This window comes from Myxocyprinus asiaticus, chromosome 41 (genome assembly GCF_019703515.2).
Source record: "Myxocyprinus asiaticus isolate MX2 ecotype Aquarium Trade chromosome 41, UBuf_Myxa_2, whole genome shotgun sequence".
Lineage (NCBI taxonomy): Eukaryota > Metazoa > Chordata > Actinopteri > Cypriniformes > Catostomidae > Myxocyprinus > Myxocyprinus asiaticus.
Window position 1 is genome coordinate 17,918,373 of NC_059384.1, and position 20,561 is coordinate 17,938,933.

The following is a 20,561-nucleotide window of genomic DNA, read 5'->3' on the forward strand; positions in this document are numbered from 1 at the left end:
AATTCACTGTATTTTAAGGTGTACATATGGTTCAGTCATCAGTCCTTTTTCAGATACTATTGTTTGCAAAATAGAAACGACTGGTTGTGTATTCTTATAGCTAGTAGCTTTTATTTTGTAAAAAAAAATACCGCTTTGTTCCTGTTTTTTGATTGAGCATTGCATTTTAACATTTATAGTAATGGTAATCCTTTATTTCTGCAGTGATCAAGTGTTCAAAATAATTCCTAGGAGTAACTCTGAGGTTCAAGTAGTCAAACAGCTTTTCCAAAACCAGACGGTGAGTCTCTTCTTTCTACAGTACTCATATCACATTGTCATTGATCATGTGAAAAGAACCATACAAAGCATGAACAAACATGATGTTACTTTCATGAAAGATGAGTTGTGTTAATACATAAGTAACCAACTGATGGCACAGAAATGTATATCATGTGGGTCTAGTGTTAGAGCATGGTGCTATCAACAACAACAACAACACTAACTGATAAAATATGTACTTTGAATGCACTGCAAATTGCTTTGGATTAAAGTGTCTGCCAAGTGAATAAATGTAATGTAACAATTTCTATCAAACCATGTTCCCCTTCAGAATTTTCTTCCAAAATCAGGACTGGTAAACTATTTTAGTTTTCTACCAGTACTTAAGTTTTCTGAATGTCTGTGTGATTGTCATTATGTTGTTTTTTTCCAGTCTGTGAGCACCAGCACTTTGTCAGTCTGAACACCAGTGATGCATGAATGTCCTTAGCTTTAGGAAGAGTCAGACAAGAGTGACAGAAGCTTCTCCAGCACCATCTCAAATACATTTTGTTTTGTTTTGTTTTTTCAGAAATATGCCTCTGTATTTGTGATGAGTACAAGGAGAACACTGGTATACTTTGCAGGGTGTTACTCCTTAACTTTTTTGACACTAAATGAGACCATCACATCTCAGGATTATCTCCATATGCTAATTAATGTGACCTGTCTGGGCTGAAGGACACACTCGCCTGGGAATGGGTTTGGCTAAAGCTGGCTCTACTTCCCGACATTTGCTTGTGCAAGATGTCCAGTGGTGTGTTAACACATTCAGAATGTTATTGAGATATTTCTGCTCTGTTTTCCTAGACACTGACTTCATCCCTGCCCTGCCTGTGTTCATAGGCCAAACAAAAAGGAAAGTGGTAAAGATAAGCATATAAGTTTAAAAACATGAACATGATACAGACATGGTCATTTAAGCAAAATTGGTTTGTACAGTAAGTGTATCAACAGCTCAGAACAAAAACACACAGTATTTACATTTAGTTCAAAACAAATTGTATGACTACATTTTGTGTGTACATGCCCCTTAAGAAAGTGTGCATCAATCTACTGTGGGGATAAAGAGAGATTCAAATCAATATGAATCAAAGTCACAAGAAGTAACTGTGACATCACTTAGAGAAAAGTACCATGGTACTTAATTACCATGGTATTTTGATATGTATCATGTTTCTGGAATATGTATTATTGTAATGCCATGTTATTCTTTGACATACCATGTGAATTCTGTGGTATATGTATACTGTAGGCATGTACAGTAATCTTTTAGTACCATGGTATTACATCCGATAACATCACTGTACCATGGTATCACTACTTTTTTTTCCTTTGTCGTAGGGCATTTCTAGTGGGAGAAATAGCATATAATCTTAAACTGAGCCATGTTGAGACCCCCAAAAATTGAGGTCACGACAATAATAGAAAGAGGTTTTAAACTCTGACTGCACTCTTGTGTGACAGTCTGCAAACTATTATCTCAATTTAGTCATTGATAGTGTGCCACTTGGCCAAATTTCTTCTTGGCTTAAATAAGATACAGCTGTACTTTAAAGGACTAGTTCACCCAAAAATGATAATTTGCTCACCCTCATGCCATCACAAATGTTAATTACTTTCTTCTGCAGTACACAATATTTTTAGAAGAATACATATACTATCATTTAATTGTCAACAAAAGCCTTCATCAGCCGATTTACAAAGAACAATGCATCAATGTGATCTTCTGCAGTTAATCCAGGATTGACTTCAAAGACATCTTAAAGTTAATTTTTGTTTTTTTTAAACATTGGACCATAACGCTTACTTAATTTACAAATTTAAAACCATGACTTGCACTGCACACAAATAACTAATATTGGCATTATATTCATGATGTTAGCCAGAGGGGAACTGGCCCCCACAGTGAGTCTGGTTTCTCTCAAGGTTATTTTTCTCCATTAACCAACATCTTATGGAGTTTTGTGTTCCTTGCCACAGTCGCCTTCAGCTTTCTCACATGGGTTCTAAATACAATTATTATTTAATTATTTAATTTATGTACACAGTTTACAATCATATTTAATCAAAATACACAATGATAACAAGACATTATAGATATTACACTTTCATTTTCTGTTAATGCATGATTTCCTGTAAAGCTGCTTTGAAACGATGTGTGTTGTGAAAAGCACTATACAAATAAAAATGTCTTGACATGACTTGAAGAATATCTCAGCTCTGTAGGTCCATAAAATGCAAGTGAATGTTGACCAAAACTTTGAAGCACTAAAAAGCACATTTAGGCAGCTTAAAAGTTATCCATGCAACTACAGTGATTAAATCCATGTTTTCTAAAGTGATCCAATCAGTTTTGGGTGAGAACAGACCAAAATGTAACTGCTTTTTCACTGTACTTGCATTGCAGTCTCTAGGCACGATCATGATTTCAATCTCGATTACACTTCCTAGTGCTTGACACATGCACAGAGTGCTAGATGGCGCTAGGAGGTGTTCTCCTGCATGAAATCATGATCACCCAGGAGACTGTTGATTTCAAGAAAATTACATATTATATATAATAAGATTTATAGTGAAAAAGGAGTTGCATTTTGGTCTGTTCACAACCAAAATCAATTGGATCACTTCAGAAGACATGGATTAAACCACTGGAGTCGTATGGATTATCTTTATGCTTCTTTTATATGCTTTTTGGAGTTTCAGTGTATGGAGCTGAGATATTCTTCTAAAAATATTTGTTTGTGTTCAGCAGAAGAAAGAAAGTCATACACATCTGGGATGGCATGAGGGTGAGTAAATGATGAGATAATTTTCTTTTTTCAGTAAACTATTCCTTTAAAGTGGGACTGAACACTACAATACACATACACACAACAGCTGAAAACCACTGGCACCACTATGAATAGTGGTATGGTCAGGATTTTTGTTTTTACTCCCCTCTTATTTTTTTTAATGGTTTTTCACAAGGTGAGCAATGAGAAGAAAAACAAAACATAGATGACATGTTCATTGTCTAAAGCCTTTAATCAAGGCAGCATGCAGGGAAAAATATTTAAAGAAATCTCCCTGGAAAAACATCAACTATCATAAAGTTTCATGAACTATGTTGCCTGCAAAAACTATTTTGTCAAAATACACTCAACCTGGTGTAAAGCATAGTTCATCTCAAAATACAAATTCTGTCATCATATACTCACCCTGATTAGGGCTAAGAAATATATCGAATTTTCACTATATTTCACTCGTGATGGTTTTGCTGGTGATATAAAATTAAGCAATAGGGTAAATATCGCGATGATTGTAGTGTGCTTTTTATTTGGCCACTACATTTCCTAAAGAGCACGTCTTAGACAAATTTCACAATCCTTCAGGACTGCGCAATTCATCAAAATAGCATCAAAATCTCAGTATTTTCGTATGTGATTAATAAACCGTAAAAAGGCAATGTGCTGTTCTGTGTTCAAGAGCTGGGCTCATGATACGCTCTTTTAAGTGATCTCAGAGCAATTTGTGTGCACTATGAAAGAAAAGTGCTGTAGGTTCACACATTCACTCAAAATAACTAAATAACTAAAAAGTTATTATACAAATCCAAAAACAGGACACCATATCACAGAAAAGAAGGAGGTGATAGCATTTCACAAGATTTGTAATGAGCAACATGGCAAGCTGTCAAATACACACTATACTTTCAGTGTTCCGCCAAAATAAAAGCTCTAGGTGAAGGTGAAGAAAAAACGACAGCACACTCAGCTTTCTGGCAAAATAAAAGCTCCAGGTGAAGGTGAAGTAAATATGACAGCACACTCAGCTTTCTGCCAAAATAAAAGCTCCAGGTGAAGTAAATATGCCAAAAATATATTACTGTTGCATAAAGCAAATATAATCCTCATAATAATAATAATAAGAAGAAGAAGAAGAAGAAGAATTACAATAGTAATTCTAATTTTGTATTATATTGTATTATAATAAAATTCAACTGGGCTCCAAAAAGTGGGTGAAATTTTTGCACACCCTGTTCATTCATAAAAAAAAATTTTTGTAAAACTATATGTATGTAAATATAGTTTTTTATTAATGTATTGTTTTATTGGTGCATCTAAATAAAAAAAATAAAATAAAAAAAGATTACATATTTTTCTTGTTTTAATGAAAGTGAAAAACTGTGTAGAAAAGTCTTCGTTATTTTTAGATTTTTATTTCATGCATTAAACATTTCAGTATACTTAACTAAAACGGCCTTTGATTAAAACAACAACTACACACTTTTAATCCATTTTTAGAACAAATACATAATTACCGATATATATACAGGTGCATCTCAATAAATTAGAATGTCGTGGAAAAGTCCATTTATTACAGTAATTCAACTCAAATTGTGAAGCTCGTGTATTAAATAAATTCAGTGCACACAGACTGAAGTAGTTTAAGTCTTTGGTTCTTTTAATTGTGATGATTTTGGCTCACATTTAACAAAAACCCACCAATTCACTATCTCAAAAAATTAGAATATGGTGACATGCCAATCAGCTAATCAACTCAAATCACCTGCAAAGGTTTCCTGAGCCTTCAAAATGGTCTCTCAGTTTGGTTCACTAGGCTACACAATCATGGGGAAGACTGCTGATCTGACAGTTGTCCAGAAGACAATCATTGACACCCTTCACAAGGAGGGTAAGCCACAAACATTCATTGCCAAAGAAGCTGGCTGTTCACAGAGTGCTGTATCCAAGCATGTTAACAGAAAGTTGAGTGGAAGGAAAAAGTGTGGAAGAAAAAGATGCACAACCAACCGAGAGAACCGCAGCCTTATGAGGATTGTCAAGCAAAATCGATTCAAGAATTTGGGTGAACTTCACAAGGAATGGACTGAGGCTGGGGTCAAGGCATCAAGAGCCACCACACACAGACGTGTCAAGGAATACAGTTGTCGTATTCCTCTTGTTATGCCACTCCTGAACCACAGACAACATCAGAGGCGTCTTACCTGGGCTAAGGAGAAGAACTGGACTGTTGCCCAGTGGTCCAAAGTCCTCTTTTCAGATGAGAGCAAGTTTTGTATTTCATTTGGAAACCAAGGTCCTAGAGTCTGGAGGAAGGGTGGAGAAGCTCATAGCCCAAGTTGCTTGAAGTTCAGTGTTAAGTTTCCACAGTCTGTGCTGATTTGGGGTGCAGTGTCATCTGCTGGTGTTGGTCCATTGTGTTTTTTGAAAAGCAAAGTCACTGCACCCGTTTACCAAGACATTTTGGAGTACTTCATGCTTCCTTCTGCTGACCAGCTTTTTAAAGATGCTGATTTCATTTTCCAGCAGGATTTGGCACCTGCCCACACTGCCAAAAGCACCAAAAGTTGGTTAAATGACCATGGTGTTGGTGTGCTTGACTGGCCAGCAAACTCACCAGACCTAAACCCCATAGAGAATCTATGGGGTATTGTCAAGAGGAAAATGAGAAACAAGAGACCAAAAAATGCAGATGAGCTGAAGGCCACTGTCAAAGAAACCTGGGCTTCCATACCACCTCAGCAGTGCCACAAACTGATCACCTCCATGCCACGCCGAATTGAGGCAGTAATTAAAGCAAAAGGAGCCCCTACCAAGTATTGAGTACATATACAGTAAATGAACATACTTTCCAGAAGGCCAACAATTCACTAAAAATGTTTTTTTTTATTGGTCTTATGATGTATTCTAATTTTTTGAGATAGTGAATTGGTGGGTTTTTGTTAAATGTGAGCCAAAATCATCACAATTAAAAGAACCAAAGACTTAAACTGCTTCAGTCTGTGTGCATTGAATTTATTTAATACACGAGTTTCACAATTTGAGTTGAATTACTGAAATAAATGAACTTTTCCACGACATTCTAATTTATTGAGATGCACCTATATATAGAATATCTTTAATAAGCTGAAAAATATAGAAAAATATTATATCGCCCAGTCCTCATGTTGTTCCAAACCCATGTGACCTTCTTTTTTCCTCCAAGGTGCATATTTTGGGGTGAATTATCCTTTAAACCAAACCTAATATGCCTAATATCCCTTTAAGCCTACTGCCAATATGCCAGTTCCCAGTCAGAAGCGATTGCATATTTGGGGAGTATAATTCAAAACTATTATTTTGGTGCACATTTTAAAGGTCCTGTTACTTAAGCCCTGAAATCCTATTCATTTTTCATAAACAACTGTGCTGGTGCAGAAATGGGCAGCATGAATAACTCTTCTCTTTGTTTTTGCACTAAATGGGCCAGTTGTTGTAGCCAGATTCAACAGCATAGTGGTTTGGCAGACATACAGAGGAGGCTGATGATGCAAATCTGAGGTTATGTTTCAGGGAGTGATATCTGGGCTACTACAAAGGCTCTAGCACATGTTGGCAATCTGAGGTGGTTTAGTGGATACACTCACAGAAACACAGATTATTTCGGTAAAATGCTGTGATCATGTTGGCTCCTTGAAGGTCTGTATCAGACTGAAATGTTTTGTATTTTACCGAAAGGTTTAAATGCGTTCGTAGGAAAAAGATAATGTTCATGACAGGTCGGGGCATATTTTCACGTGTGTTTTAAATGTCATAAACTTTTTTGTTTTTTGTTGGCCAAAACAATGTTTTGATATCTTTTTATATTACCTTTTCCATTTTGTGTTGTTTCAAGAATTTATTTGTTTCTCATAATTTTTTGACTTTTTCAGTTTAGCTGAAAAGCCTATAATTTAAAGAAAGGCGTAGATTTTGTTTTGGTGGTTGTGATGTCGGGGTGACGGAAGGTCCTCCCAAACTTATGTTTGGAACTTAATTTAATAAACTGAAAGGCAGTGTGATGTTCTGCAGGTGGACCTTTGGCAGCCCAACAGTTTATCTCTGATTCGAGAGAACAGCTCAGTAGACGTCCATGTGGGACGGAACAAAACACAGTGGCTGAGAAGACATCTTCACCAGGCACATATCCACTATGAGTAAGTGTCCTCCTTCTCCCTTAGGACTATAGTTAGTACAAAATGATCTTCTTTCATTGGGACAAATATCTGTTTCTGGGGGACAAGCATCTGAGAAATCCACTCAGATCCCCATGGCTTTTTTCAATTAACATTTTTTATTGATTCATAGACTATAACAAAGAAAAAACACAACATATATACATTGAATCAACATTTAACATTTAACCCCCACTATTACCCCTCCCCAATCACCAACCCCACCCTGACACCCAACGAACACCCCTGTGGTCACAAATAAGAGTACACACAAAAAAAAAAAAAATAAAAAAAATATATATATATATATATATATATATATATATATATATATATATATATATATATATATATATAACTAAAACACCACTCTGGAAATTAGGGCGCTCCATCCAACATCCATCCCCTTAAAATAATTTGCCTGCCAATCATAATGCTGGTCAGAACCCAATTTTTTATGTGTTTATCCCCCAAATGTATGACCGCCCCATTGCCCAAAATACAGAGTCTGGGGCAAAATGAAATTTGAGTGCCCAAAACATCACACATAAAAGTCTGAATCTTCAACCAAAATTCTTGGATCTTGACACACCCCCAAAAAACATGGGTTGTGTCTTCATCTTCTGATTGGCATCGCCAGCAGGTGGGTGTGTCTTTAAGACAAGTCTATACAATCTAGAAGGGGTCCAATAAAATCTACGTAAAATCATCAATTGCATAAGGCGCACCCTTGCATCTCTAGATGCAGACTTGACTTTTTTTTTTTAGAATTCTAGCCCACACTTCCTCCTCCAATACCAAGTTTAAATCTTTCTCCCATAATCTCTTGACAGAATTTAAAGCTCCGACCCCCAGACTCTGAATTAGCAGGGAGTAATACACTGATGCCTCTTCCTTGGACCTTTTCCAAAAGCAGTAATCACCTCTCCCAGAGTATCTGCCGCTTGAGGGGAGTGTGTGCTACTCCCAAAAACAATACAAAGCAGGTGGTGCAGCTGTAAATACCTATAGAAATGAGATCTGGGAATCCAAAAATGTTGAACCAAATTTTCAAAAGATCTCAACACTCCACTCTCATATAGGTCACCGAGTGTAGTATCCCCCCTCCCAATCCACTCTGACCAGCAGAAAGGGGACTTATTAATACATAATTTAGGGTTCAGCCATATGCTTGAGGCAACATTTAAATAAATGTCCTAATTAAACACTCTGGACACTTTTGTCCATACTGAGTGCAAATGCGAGATAACGGGGTGTAACTTAACTTCTCCGATTAGTTTGATAGAAAGGCTTTGCAGTGGCGAAATAAGGGCAAGAACCTCCTACAAAATCAGGAAGGGGCTCTCTCAGGTGGAAGTGACCAATGAGCCAAATGTCTGAGACTGAATGAATAATAATAAAAAAATTCTTGGGTAGGCCTAGCCCACCTTTGTCAATTGGCTTATGTAACTTATTAAAATGTAATCTAGGACGCTTACCATACCAAATGAAGGACTCCGCTATGCTATCAAATAAGAGAGGGGGAAATCTACAGGGAGAGATTGCAGCAGGTAGTTAAAATTTGGAATACAATTCATTTTAATAACATTAACCTTCCCAATCATAGATAAATGTAATGAAGCCCACCTGCCCACATCGCTCGAAAATCTTTTTATTAAGGGGTCAAAATTAACTCTAACTAAATCAGACAAATTTGCTGGGAATAAAATGCTCAAATACTTAATGCCCTGTTTGGGCCACTGGAAGGCGCCTGGCTGGAAAGCCGTTACTGGGCAGTACTCTGTCAGAGCCAAAGCTTTGGATTTAGACCAATTGACTCTGTATCCTGAGAACTTAGAAAAGGAATGAATAATTCTATGGAGGCAAGGCATATATCTAATTGGGTCAGAGATGAATAATAAAATATCATCTGCGTAAAGCAAAAGCTTATGCGCCACACCTCCCGCCACCACCCCTGGAAAATCATCCTTCTTTCTTACCGCAGCTGCTAATGGTTCCAGGGCAAGACAGAACAATAATGGGGAAAGAGGGTAACCCTGCCGGGTGCCCCTATCCAGAGTAAAATAATCTGAAATTAATAAAAAATTTTGTAACGCCACTACCGGGTGTCAATAAAGTAACTTAATCCATCCGATAAAAGTATCCCCAAACCTGTATATTTCCAAAATCTTAAAAAGATAATCCCATTCTACCAAATCAAACACCTTTTCGGTGTCAAGTGAGATGGCAGCGACCGGAGTCTGATCATTCACCACTGACCACATAATATGTGCCTAATGTTATCAGAAGAGCTGCGGCCCCGAATAAACATAACTTGTCATAACTTTACTTAATCGGTTAGCCAGAGTTTTTGACAATATATTTACATCTAGCTGGATCAGGGAAATAGGACAGTAACTCTTTCACTCGCTTGGATCTTTGTCCTTTTTAAGAATCAGACTGATCCGTGTTTGTGTCATGGTCGGCGGAAGCTTTCCATTCTTTAATGATTCTGTATAAACTTCTAACAAAAGTGGAGCCAGTTCTGTAGCATAAGATCTAAAAAATTCAGTGGCAAAGCCATCTGGCCACGGAGCCTTGCCTGTAGGCATGGCCTTAATTACCTCACCAAGCTCCTCCAAGATTATCTCAGAATCAAGAGAATTGTTTTGCTCAGTCGTCAGTTTAGGGAGTTCTAATGGTTCCACAAAGTTTCTAATATCTTCATCAGTAGACAAAGATGTGGAACTATAAATATCAAGATAGAATTCTTTAAAAGCATTATTAATATCAATGGCCGTGGTAAAAATTTCACCACCAGCAGATTTCACTGAGGGAATGGTAGAAAAGATTCTCTCTGCTTTATATATCTAGCCAAAAGCTTCCCTGTTTTGTCCCCCAACACACAGTATGACTGTCTTGCCCTGATGACTGTCTTGCCCTGAATAGCCAAAACTCCACCTTCCATGACAAAATAGTATTATATCTGTATTTCAATCAGGTCAATTCTCTGAGGCCATCAGACGACATTCGGCACTTTAGCTCTGCCTCAGCGCTTTTAATATTCCCTTCCAACTCCACAAGTTCTCATGCTTTGGATTTTTTGATGAATGAGGCTGTATGATCCGGCCACTAAGAACCATCTTAAGTGCCTCTCAAGCCATGCCCTCAGAGGATACTGAGGACCAGTTGGTCTCCATATAAACATTGATTTCAGACTTTAACATTTGTTGGAATTCAGGATTTTGTAAAAAGAATGCATTAAAGCGCCAACTATATGATTTCCTTTTCTTCATATGTGGCAACACCTCTAAACTCACCAGGGCGTGATCTGTGACTAAAATGTTTCCAATTGAGCAATCAACAACAGATGAAATGAGGGACTTATATATATATAAAAAATCTATTCTAGAGTGAATCTTATGGACTGATGAAAAAAATGTATAGTCCCTACCGGATGGGTTCAAAAGTCTCCAAATATCTGTAAGACCAAGATTTTTACACATCCTGTGAAGTGTCAGTGTTGCTCTAGGGGGCTTACACACTTTTGCTTCACTATGATCAAGTGAGTCCATCAAAAGATTAAAGTCTCCTCCCAATATTATATCATGAGGGGTGCCAGCAGCTTGCAACATCCCTTCAAGATCTATAAAAAAGCCCTGATCATCAGCGTTATAGCAGATATTCAGGGGCAAAGTCTGATTTTGGCTAATGTTTACGCACCGTAAATATTAGCCAAAATCAGACTTTGCCCCTGAATTTCTGCTAAAACAACAATGACTCTTCCTAATTTATCTTTAATCTGCTTGAGACATTTGAATTTTAGATGTTTACTTATCAGTGTAATGACTCCCCTGCTCTTACTTGAGCCAGCACTGAAGAAAACATGTCCACCCCATATATTCCCACATTTTTCAGCTTGGGAAAGATGCGTTTCTTAAAGAAACACTATATCATATTTCTTACGTTTAAGAAGAGAAATAACCATCCTTCTTTTTATGGGGTGCCCCAACCCATTCACATTCCACGTAGAGTCAATCCACTCATACTAATATTTGACATTTTAACATATTAGAAAAAATATATTGTGTGTTAAATATAAAATTATAAAGACCACATTCCACATTAGTGCAACAGTCAAACCCCGAGCCTCCCCCTCGAACCAAACAAACAGAAAAAAGAAAAACATGCGCATTAACCCGCGCACGACAGCACCAACTGGCGTCCATCCCTCTAAACTCAAACAGTCCATGTACGCCTACGAGAGCCCCCGTGACAACTTTGCCGTCGGATTGCTCAAGTCCAGTGTTTCTATACAAAATTTGTAAAACAGAATTACACAACAGAATATAATCTATAAAATCAAACTCCAGCCAATAGGTGGGATAAACACAAAGAATGTGTAGATTCATCCACATAACTGTCCCGAAGGTGTGTTCCTCCACAAAACAAACTCCAGCCTCTAGCGAAAATAATAATAATTTTATATATATATATATATAGATAGATAGATAGATAGATAGAGATATAGATATAAAGGGCCGTTCATTTTCCTCGGACAGTCAAACGAATGTTCAGTGAGCCGGCCCATTCAGCTGCTACATGAGTGTAACAGATGACCCATCACTCCATTGTCCTGCAAGAAATACTCCACAAAACAAACTCCAACCAACAGGAGGCGTAAGCACAAAGAACGTGCAGATCCATCCACAACACTGTCCCAAAAGGACACTTCAGCCGCTAGGCGGAACCAGCACAAAAAGAAACAAAAAAGGTGCTCAGCTTCCTCGGACAGTCAAGTGAATGTTCAGTGAGTCAGGCCCACTCGGCTGCAACATGAGTATGACCAAATGACTTACTCCATTGACTTTATGAAGGACAATGCTTGTTGTGGGCATGTAAATGTTTTACGGCCATCCTTAGCATCTATTCTCAATTTGGCCGGGAACATCAGTTCAAAAGCGACCTTCCGTTGATGTAAGTGTTTCTTGCATTCCTTGAATCGATCACGTTTTTCTCTTGTCAAATTCGCAAAGTCTGGGAAAAAGAAAATGCTGTGGTTCTTCCAAGAAAGCCTTCCTTTACTCGTCGCCTCGCGTAACACGAGATCTTTTATCAGAAATATGGCCAGAATTTATCGGGGCCTGTCTCCCTCCATGGATCTCCGAGCCGGAACCCGGTGAGCTTGCTCGATTTCCAGCTTATGGCCTGTTATGTCGATCAGACTCGGAAAGAGCCCATCCAGAAATTTCACCAAATCTCGACCTTCTTCTTCTTCAGGAATTCCTACAATTTGGACATTATTTTGCCAGCTACGATTCTCTAAGTCTTCCAACTTTTCCCAAAGGCGCTCCAAATCAGCTTGAGCACGTAAGTGTCTTTTAATGTCTCCAGAGCCCGAGGATTTTGAGTTCTTTGACATATTGTCTTCCTAGAACAGTTAAGGATTAGGATGTATCAAATCTCACTGGTTTATGAAATGAAAAGTATTAAAACTGGCAAAATGCGCAGAGCTCGCCATTCACACGTCCGAACCTAGCATGGCATCACGTGGCCTGCTTTTTCGATCCCCAGGGCTTTGATTTGAATGTGCGGAACCTTCCAGAAAATGAAGGCATGGTTGGAAGTTCTCTTTCAAGCACTCGCTCCATCAATCATCCAGATCACCAGCAACAATTAAGTTTATCTTGCTCACAGCAGCCAGAAACACTTTCATTGTCATCCTTTTCCCCAAGGAGGCATTTTCTTACCCTCCCTTTATCTCTCCCCTCCTTCTCATGGTGATTTTAACAGAGCTGGCATACTGATGTATTTGAGCATATTTATGGGCAGAAATGTTTGAAAGTAGGATTCTGGGTAATGGGATGGGTTGAGAAAGAAATGCATGTGCCTTGTGCTTTGTTTACACTTGTTTAAAAGTCTTCATCTATTTTTGCTTTGGTCGTGACAGGTTGGATTGAAAAATTGTGGCATTCTTATTCTGTCCTCTGTATCCTTGACCAAAACACAACAAAACAAACAAAAATAGGGTTTAATTCTGTTTTCTCTGTTATGTCTTTGCTGTGTTCGTGACTGGTAACTCAATGTTGGATTTAAATAAGCAGATACTTTAGAGCCTATCATTGGATCATTATTGCAGTGATTAATATGTTTCAGCTGGCAACAATTCTTTTAACCCTATTTGATGCAGTGTGTAGCTTCTCATTTCTTAAACAACCATGTCAGAAGACGTATCCCGTGGTCATGGAAAATATGTTTTTGTGTTTCAGAAGGGGCAAATTATTTGCCTGCATCAAGCAAAGAAAACAACTGATTGCTGAAATCACTGGAATTGGGTTAAGCACTGTCCAATGCATTATTAAAACCTTAAAGGATAGCGGTGAACCGTCAGCTTCGTAGAAGAAATGTGGTCTGAAAAAAATCTTGAATGATCGTGATCGGAGATCACTAAAACGCTTGGTGAAGTCACATCGTAAAAAAATCGACAGTAGAACTCACGGCTATGTTTAATAATGAAAGTAAGAGCATTTCCACATGCACAATGTGACGAAAACTTGCAGGATTGAGACTGCACAGCTGTGTGGCCACAAGAAAGTCACTTGTAAGTAAGGCTAATCGAAAAAAAAAATTTGCTAGGGAGCAAAAAGATTGAACTGTGGAGCAATGGAAAAAGGTAATGTGGTCTGATGAGTCCAGATTTACCCTATACCAAAGCGATGGGTGCCTCAGGGTAAGAAGGGAAGCGCATGAAGCGATGCACCCGTTATGCATAGTGCCCACTTTACAAGCCTCTGGAGGCAGTGTTATGATCTGGGGTTGCTTCAGTTGGTCAGGTCTAGGCTCAGCAATGTTATGCGGCAAGTCATCTGACTACCTGAATGTACTGAATGACCATGTTATCCCATCAATGGATTTTTTCTTCCCTGGCGGCATGGGCATATTCCAGGATGAAAATGCCAAGATTCATCGTGCTCAAATTGTGAAAGAGGTTCAGGAAGCATGAGGAATCATTTTCACACATGAATTGGCCACCACAGAGTCCTGACCTTAACCCATTGAAAGTCTTTAGCATGTGCTGGAGTAGACTTTACGGAGTGGTTCAACCCTCCCGTCATCAATACAAGATCTCGGCCAAAAATTACTAACAATGAACAATACTTTTACAGCATTTATTAATCTTAGTTAATGTTAATTACAACATTTACTAGTACATTTTAAAAATAAAAATTTTATTAGTTAACATTAGTTAATGCACTATGAGCTAACATGAACTAACAATAACAATTGTATTTTTATTAACTAACATTAACTAAGATTAATAAATGCTGTAAACAATATATTGATAATTGTTTGTTCATGATACCTAAATGGAACCTTATTGTAAAGTGTTACCATATATATAAAGAAAATATAGTACTAACTTACTTTTCTATATCTCAAAAATGTTTGTTAGGTTTCAGATGATAAAACAATAGATATGTTGTTCGAAATCGACACAAAAAGTATTTGGAAAATTTCTGGTTGTCAAACTTTGTGGAGCATGTCCATAGTTAATGTGATGAACTACAGATGTGATTAATAGATCACCTGTGTGAACTTGAGAGTGACTTCATTCATCAACTAAAATCACATTGGGACTATTTGGTTAAAAGTAATTGTAAAAATGGTTTAAAAAAGTAATGTTTGTTCTGAGAATAGCTCTAGTTTAATTTGTTTGCAGGTTTGGGGTATTTTGTTTCTAATGCAATGATATTTGTAAATTTTTTATGTGTCCAAAAGTGTCCAAATACTTTTTGGGGCCACTGTACATACTGATAAAATGTATACCTTGAATGCATTCTAAGCAGTGCTGGTTAGATTACTTCTGAATTGTAATCGGGTGCTGATTACAAATTACATGACGAAAATTGCAGTCAGTAATGCAATCTTGTACAGTAAAATACATTTTTGGAGTAATCTAATCTGATAAGTTTTGGATTACTTCTAACCTAGCTTCTATTTGATATCACTTGCATTTGCATAGGATAATCTTGTACCATTTTAATATAAAAATGCAAAGAGGAAGGATAATATATTCCATTCTTTATTGCTATCAAAAAGAGCCTCACAAAAACAGCTCCTTATGACATTGTTTATTTATTACATAAGTGCATTAAACATTACAATGAGACATCAAGGTCATTTTAAGACATTATGAACATCAATGAGCATAAAATCAACATAAAATGAATGAAAATTAATGATAATAAAATCAATTACTTGCATAATTAATGGTCATGATTTTTTAAAATGCGTGAATATGCGCAAGACCACGAGTGCTACGCATGAAGGTTTGGACCAGGTTTGGACTCTTCCACTCACGTTATGACTGATACACCTGATATAGAGTGCGACTTGAACAGTAGGTGGAGATACCTGACAGCTGCTACTAGTGGTGGGTCATATTGTGCCAAATCCAAGCAAGCCCAAATAAACCCTGACTGAATACTGAAAATAAGCCCATAAAAAAAAACGCAACCCGTGACTGCTCATATTTGCAAAAAACGTTCTGAAAAAACAAGGCAAATGTCACTTATAATAAGTGTAATTGGCAACTATGGTATCAGGTCTATGTGAAATTTCACAACCCGCCCCCTCTCCCTCTCTCCCGAAAACACTCAAAGAGTTACCAAACGTATATCGCAGGTAAGCTGATTTAGAGTGAAAATGAGAAAAATTACAGTGATCAATAAATCATCAACAATTTACTGCTGTTGTCTAATAACATGTAATCATGTAATCCATAAAAAGTAACTGTAGTCCAATTCCGAGTATTTTAAATGGAATTTAATCCAATACAAGTACTTGATTTTTGTAATCTGATTAATTAATACAGATTACATGTAATCCGTTACTACCCAGCACTGACTGTAAGTCACTTCGAATAAAAGCATCTGCCAAATCAACATGATCACACGGGAAGTTGGAATGCTGTTCCTAAAGTTCCGTTACCCTAGGATCGGCAACAGTATGCTGACTCTCTGACATGCCCTATCTCTCATCAGACAGACAGTAACAACAGTTGCTTGCCCTCATGGCTCAACTGGTAATGCGTTGCATTAATTGCATGGGAGACTACAGTTAAATCCCCAATCAAATGAGGAAGTAATCACATTTGTAAAAACAATCACAAGCATGATAAGGAGGTTGCATTTTTGTCCCTAACATTGCATTTAGTCTCTACTAATGGTTAGGGTTAGATTTGGGTTTTGGTTGGGGGGGTAGATTAAATAAAATAAGCATTTCTCTTCACTGTTTTACACCCTGTTCAGCTGAAAACTATTCTTTTTACAACTGTCTTCTGGCAACCTCTCATGGATATAAATGGATGTCACACTTGTTTATATGCTCTGAAACACTTACCGCTTTAGCCTCTGGAGGCAGTGTTTTCAAATTCGGTCAACGAATACCGATTTCGGTTAAAGAAAAATCGGCACACACTTGCCGATTTTTTTATGAGATCAGGCTGGCCAAATACGTAAATGTAATGTCAACATCTCCTTGACACCCCACTGTCTCCACAGGGTGCTTATTTCCAATCTCCAAGCAGAAATTGAGAAACAAACCGGATACAGGTCATCCAGGATGCGCAGATCGGAATTCCAGTATGACTATGAAGTGTACCATCCCTTGGAGGAAGTAAGTATTTCACTGAACTTGAGGGTTGTCATATCAGTAACTCTGGTATTTACACACATCTTGGGTTATCCAATCACAAGTGGTCACAGGAGACAAATTAATACTCATATTTTGATACTCAGTGTTTAATATGCAGTGTTTTTAAAGCATCAGCCAACGAAAGGCTTACTTATAGTTGTCTCATTAAACTGGGATAAGAGAAAGTATTACACATTTCACCTTTAAATTATGGAGTTAGAAATGAGCGCAAAGTAGGCCAGACCTGCAAAATTAAATGTGTAAGAACCTTTCATGGAAACCATAATGTGTGACTGATTTCCGACTGCAAAACTTTACATGAATATGAAATATGAGCTGTAAATTGAAGAATGTGGGTCAAAATCTTGTTTTACACTTTTCCACAGATCCAGAGCTGGATGTTTGAGATGAACCGGACACACCCACACTTGCTAGACATGTTTTCTATTGGACGGTCCTATGAGGGACGGCTCCTCTATGTACTCCAGGTAAAGGCTGAAAGGAGAGACAATAAACTCATGGCCATTCAGTAAATATAGTCTTCTGCTGAACTTACCCAACCCCTCTCCTGTCAGTTAGGAAAGAGAACACGGCCCTATAAGAAGTCAGTATGGATAGACTGTGGAGTGCATGCAAGAGAATGGATTGGTCCAGCTTTCTGCCAGTGGTTTGTGAAGGAGGTTTGTGTTTCTGTTATTGACCACTGTTCATTCCATACCAATATTTATCTCACTGCAAGGTTGTTGCTAACATTCCAAAATAGTTTTGAATAGTTAATTTGCCTGACAAAAAAATATAATGTTGTATCTACAGGTGCATCTCAATAAATTAGAATGTTGTGGAAAAGTTCATTTATTTCAGTAATTCAACACAAATTGTGAAACTCGTGTATTAAATAAATTCAGTGCACACAGACTGAAGTAGTTTAAGTCTTTGGTTCTTTTAATTGTGATGATTTTGGCTCACATTTAACAAAAACCCACCAATTCACTATCTCAAAAAATTAGAATATGGTGACATGCCAATCAGCTAATCAACTCAAATCACCTGCAAAGGTTTCCTGAGCCTTCAAAATGGTCTCTCAGTTTGGTTCACTAGGCTACACAATCATGGGGAAGACTGCTGATCTGACAGTTGTCCAGAAGACAATCATTGACACCCTTCACAAGGAGGGTAAGCCACAAACATTCATTGCCAAAGAAGCTGGCTGTTCACAGAGTGCTGTATCCAAGCATGTTAACAGAAAGTTGAGTGGAAGGAAAAAGTGTGGAAGAAAAAGATGCACAACCAACCAAGAGAACCGCAGCCTTATGAGGATTGTCAAGCAAAATCGATTCAAGAATTTGGGTGAACTTCACAAGGAATGGACTGAGGCTGGGGTCAAGGCATCAAGAGCCACCACACACAGACATGTCAAGGAATTTGGCTACAGTTGTCGTATTCCTCTTGATAAACCACTCCTGAACCACAGACAACGTCAGAGGCGTCTTACCTGGGCTAAGGAGAAGAAGAACTGGACTGTTGCCCAGTGGTCCAAAGTCCTCTTTTCAGATGAGAGCAAGTTTTGTATTTCATTTGGAAACCAAGGTCCTAGAGTCTGGAGGAAGGGTGGAGAAGCTCATAGCCCAAGTTGCTTGAAGTCCAGGGTTAAGTTTCCACAGTCTGTGATGATTTGGGGTGCAATGTCATCTGCTGGTGTTGGTCCATTGTGTTTTTTGAAAACCAAAGTCACTGCACCTGTTTACCAAGAAATTTTGGAGCACTTCAGGCTTCCTTCTGCTGACCAGCTTTTTAAAGATGCTGATTTCATTTTCCAGCAGGATTTGGCACCTGGTTAAAGTTGGTTAAATGACCATGGTGTTGGTGTGCTTGACTGGCCAGCAAACTCACCAGACCTAAACCCCATAGAGAATCTATGGGGTATTGTCAAGAGGAAAATGAGAAACAAGAGACCAAAAAATACAGATGAGCTGAAGGCCACTGTCAAAGAAACCTGGGCTTCCATACCACCTCAGCAGTGCCACAAACTGATCACCTCCATGCCACGCCGAATTGAGGCAGTAATTAAAGCAAAAGGAGCCCCTACCAAGTATTGAGTACATATACAGTAAATGAACATACTTTCCAGAAGGCCAACAATTCACTAAAAAAGTTTTTTTTATTGGTCTTATGATGTATTCTAATTTTTTGAGATAGTGAATTGGTGGGTTTTTGTTAAATGTGAGCCAAAATCATCACAATTAAAAGAACCAAAGACTTAAACTACTTCAGTCTGTGTGCACTGAATTTATTTAATACACGAGTTTCACAATTTGAGTTGAATTACTGAAATAAATGAACTTTTCCACGACATTCTAATTTATTGAGATGCACATGTATTGCAAGAATAAACATAAATTGCCTGGATCCCTCCAATGTAAGTCAATGAAATTTTTTCGCCTGCTTTGTCTTCTGTCAGTTTTTGAGAAAACACCTAACTCTAAATATGAGCAATAGTAATGTTAGCTGAGTGGGACACAAATAAAGTGAGGTAAAGAGATAATAAGGTCAGGTCTGTTGCAATACCTTCAACTACCACAACGAGGCAGAGCTATGACACAGACGGAAGCTGATTGACTGACATGAACTTCATTACAGAGCTCCAGTTCTCCACACCCAGTCGCTCCTGTGCAGTCACTTACTGCTCTGCAGGATTACACTTAACACATCTCTGATTGCATCTCTCTTATATGACATATAATGAAACCAATGCAATGATACTCATATTTTAAAAAATATATTAATTCTGGAAAGGAGTGAGCAATTAACTTTTTTGCAGTGTATTCAGTGGCGGATTTAGGCATGGGCAACATGGGCAGTTACCCAGGGCGGCATCTTGCGGGGGGGCGTCACGAGGCACCCACACAGACCCTCCCCCCCACCACCATTTACCATGTTATACTGGTGCCGAAACACGGAAAGGAGGAGGCGAGAACCGGCTTAACAATATAAATAATATTTTAATAATAAACTGAACCAAAAAGACAAACACACACAGGTGTCGGACAGCTGTCCGTAACTCTCTCTCTCTCTCTGTCACACTGCCGTCTACGGTCGGCCTTATCCCTCTCGGGCTTAATGAGCCTAATTAGGGGCCGGGTGTGTGGAATCACAACCCAGCCCCACCCTCCGCCCTGCCACAAAGGGCTTTCCTGAAAAATGTCAAAGGTCAAGGGAGAGGTTAACTTCAGTTTGCTTAAGCACTCAAATGTTAAGAAAATGGCTATTTTTTTTTTATTTATTTTTTTTAATGGGCCATTTGTTTTTACACTGCAAAAAATATTTTTCTTAATCAGTATTTTTGTCATGTTTTCCATTAAAAATTTCTAAAAATCCTTAAAACAAGATCCATTTACTTGAGATAACATATTAAGGTTTGTTGTCAGATTTTATTTTTGAGTTTATTTTTTATTAACCCAATGGCAAATAGTTTTTTTTTTTCTTATTGAAAGCATAAATCTAACAATATTTAGTGATGTTTATGATTAAGAAAAGGGTAAAAAAAAAAAATAGTATTCCAATGGGGTGAGAAAAATAAAGTTCAATCCATTAAATCCATTAAAATTTT

The 20,561-nt window shown here is 37.9% G+C and overlaps 1 protein-coding gene across 1 annotated transcript in view; it reads left to right on the forward strand.

The window, feature by feature from the left end:
- The window catches only part of LOC127432065 (carboxypeptidase A6-like), a 40,408-nt gene that overhangs the window by 9,604 nt on the left and 10,243 nt on the right, over positions 1-20,561 (forward strand). Inside the window, exons 2-6 of the mRNA XM_051682856.1 lie at positions 205-280; positions 7,137-7,261; positions 16,822-16,936; positions 17,341-17,442; positions 17,530-17,634. Of these exons, the coding sequence (XP_051538816.1) occupies positions 205-280; positions 7,137-7,261; positions 16,822-16,936; positions 17,341-17,442; positions 17,530-17,634 (523 nt within the window). The remainder of the gene's footprint in view (positions 1-204; positions 281-7,136; positions 7,262-16,821; positions 16,937-17,340; positions 17,443-17,529; positions 17,635-20,561) is intronic.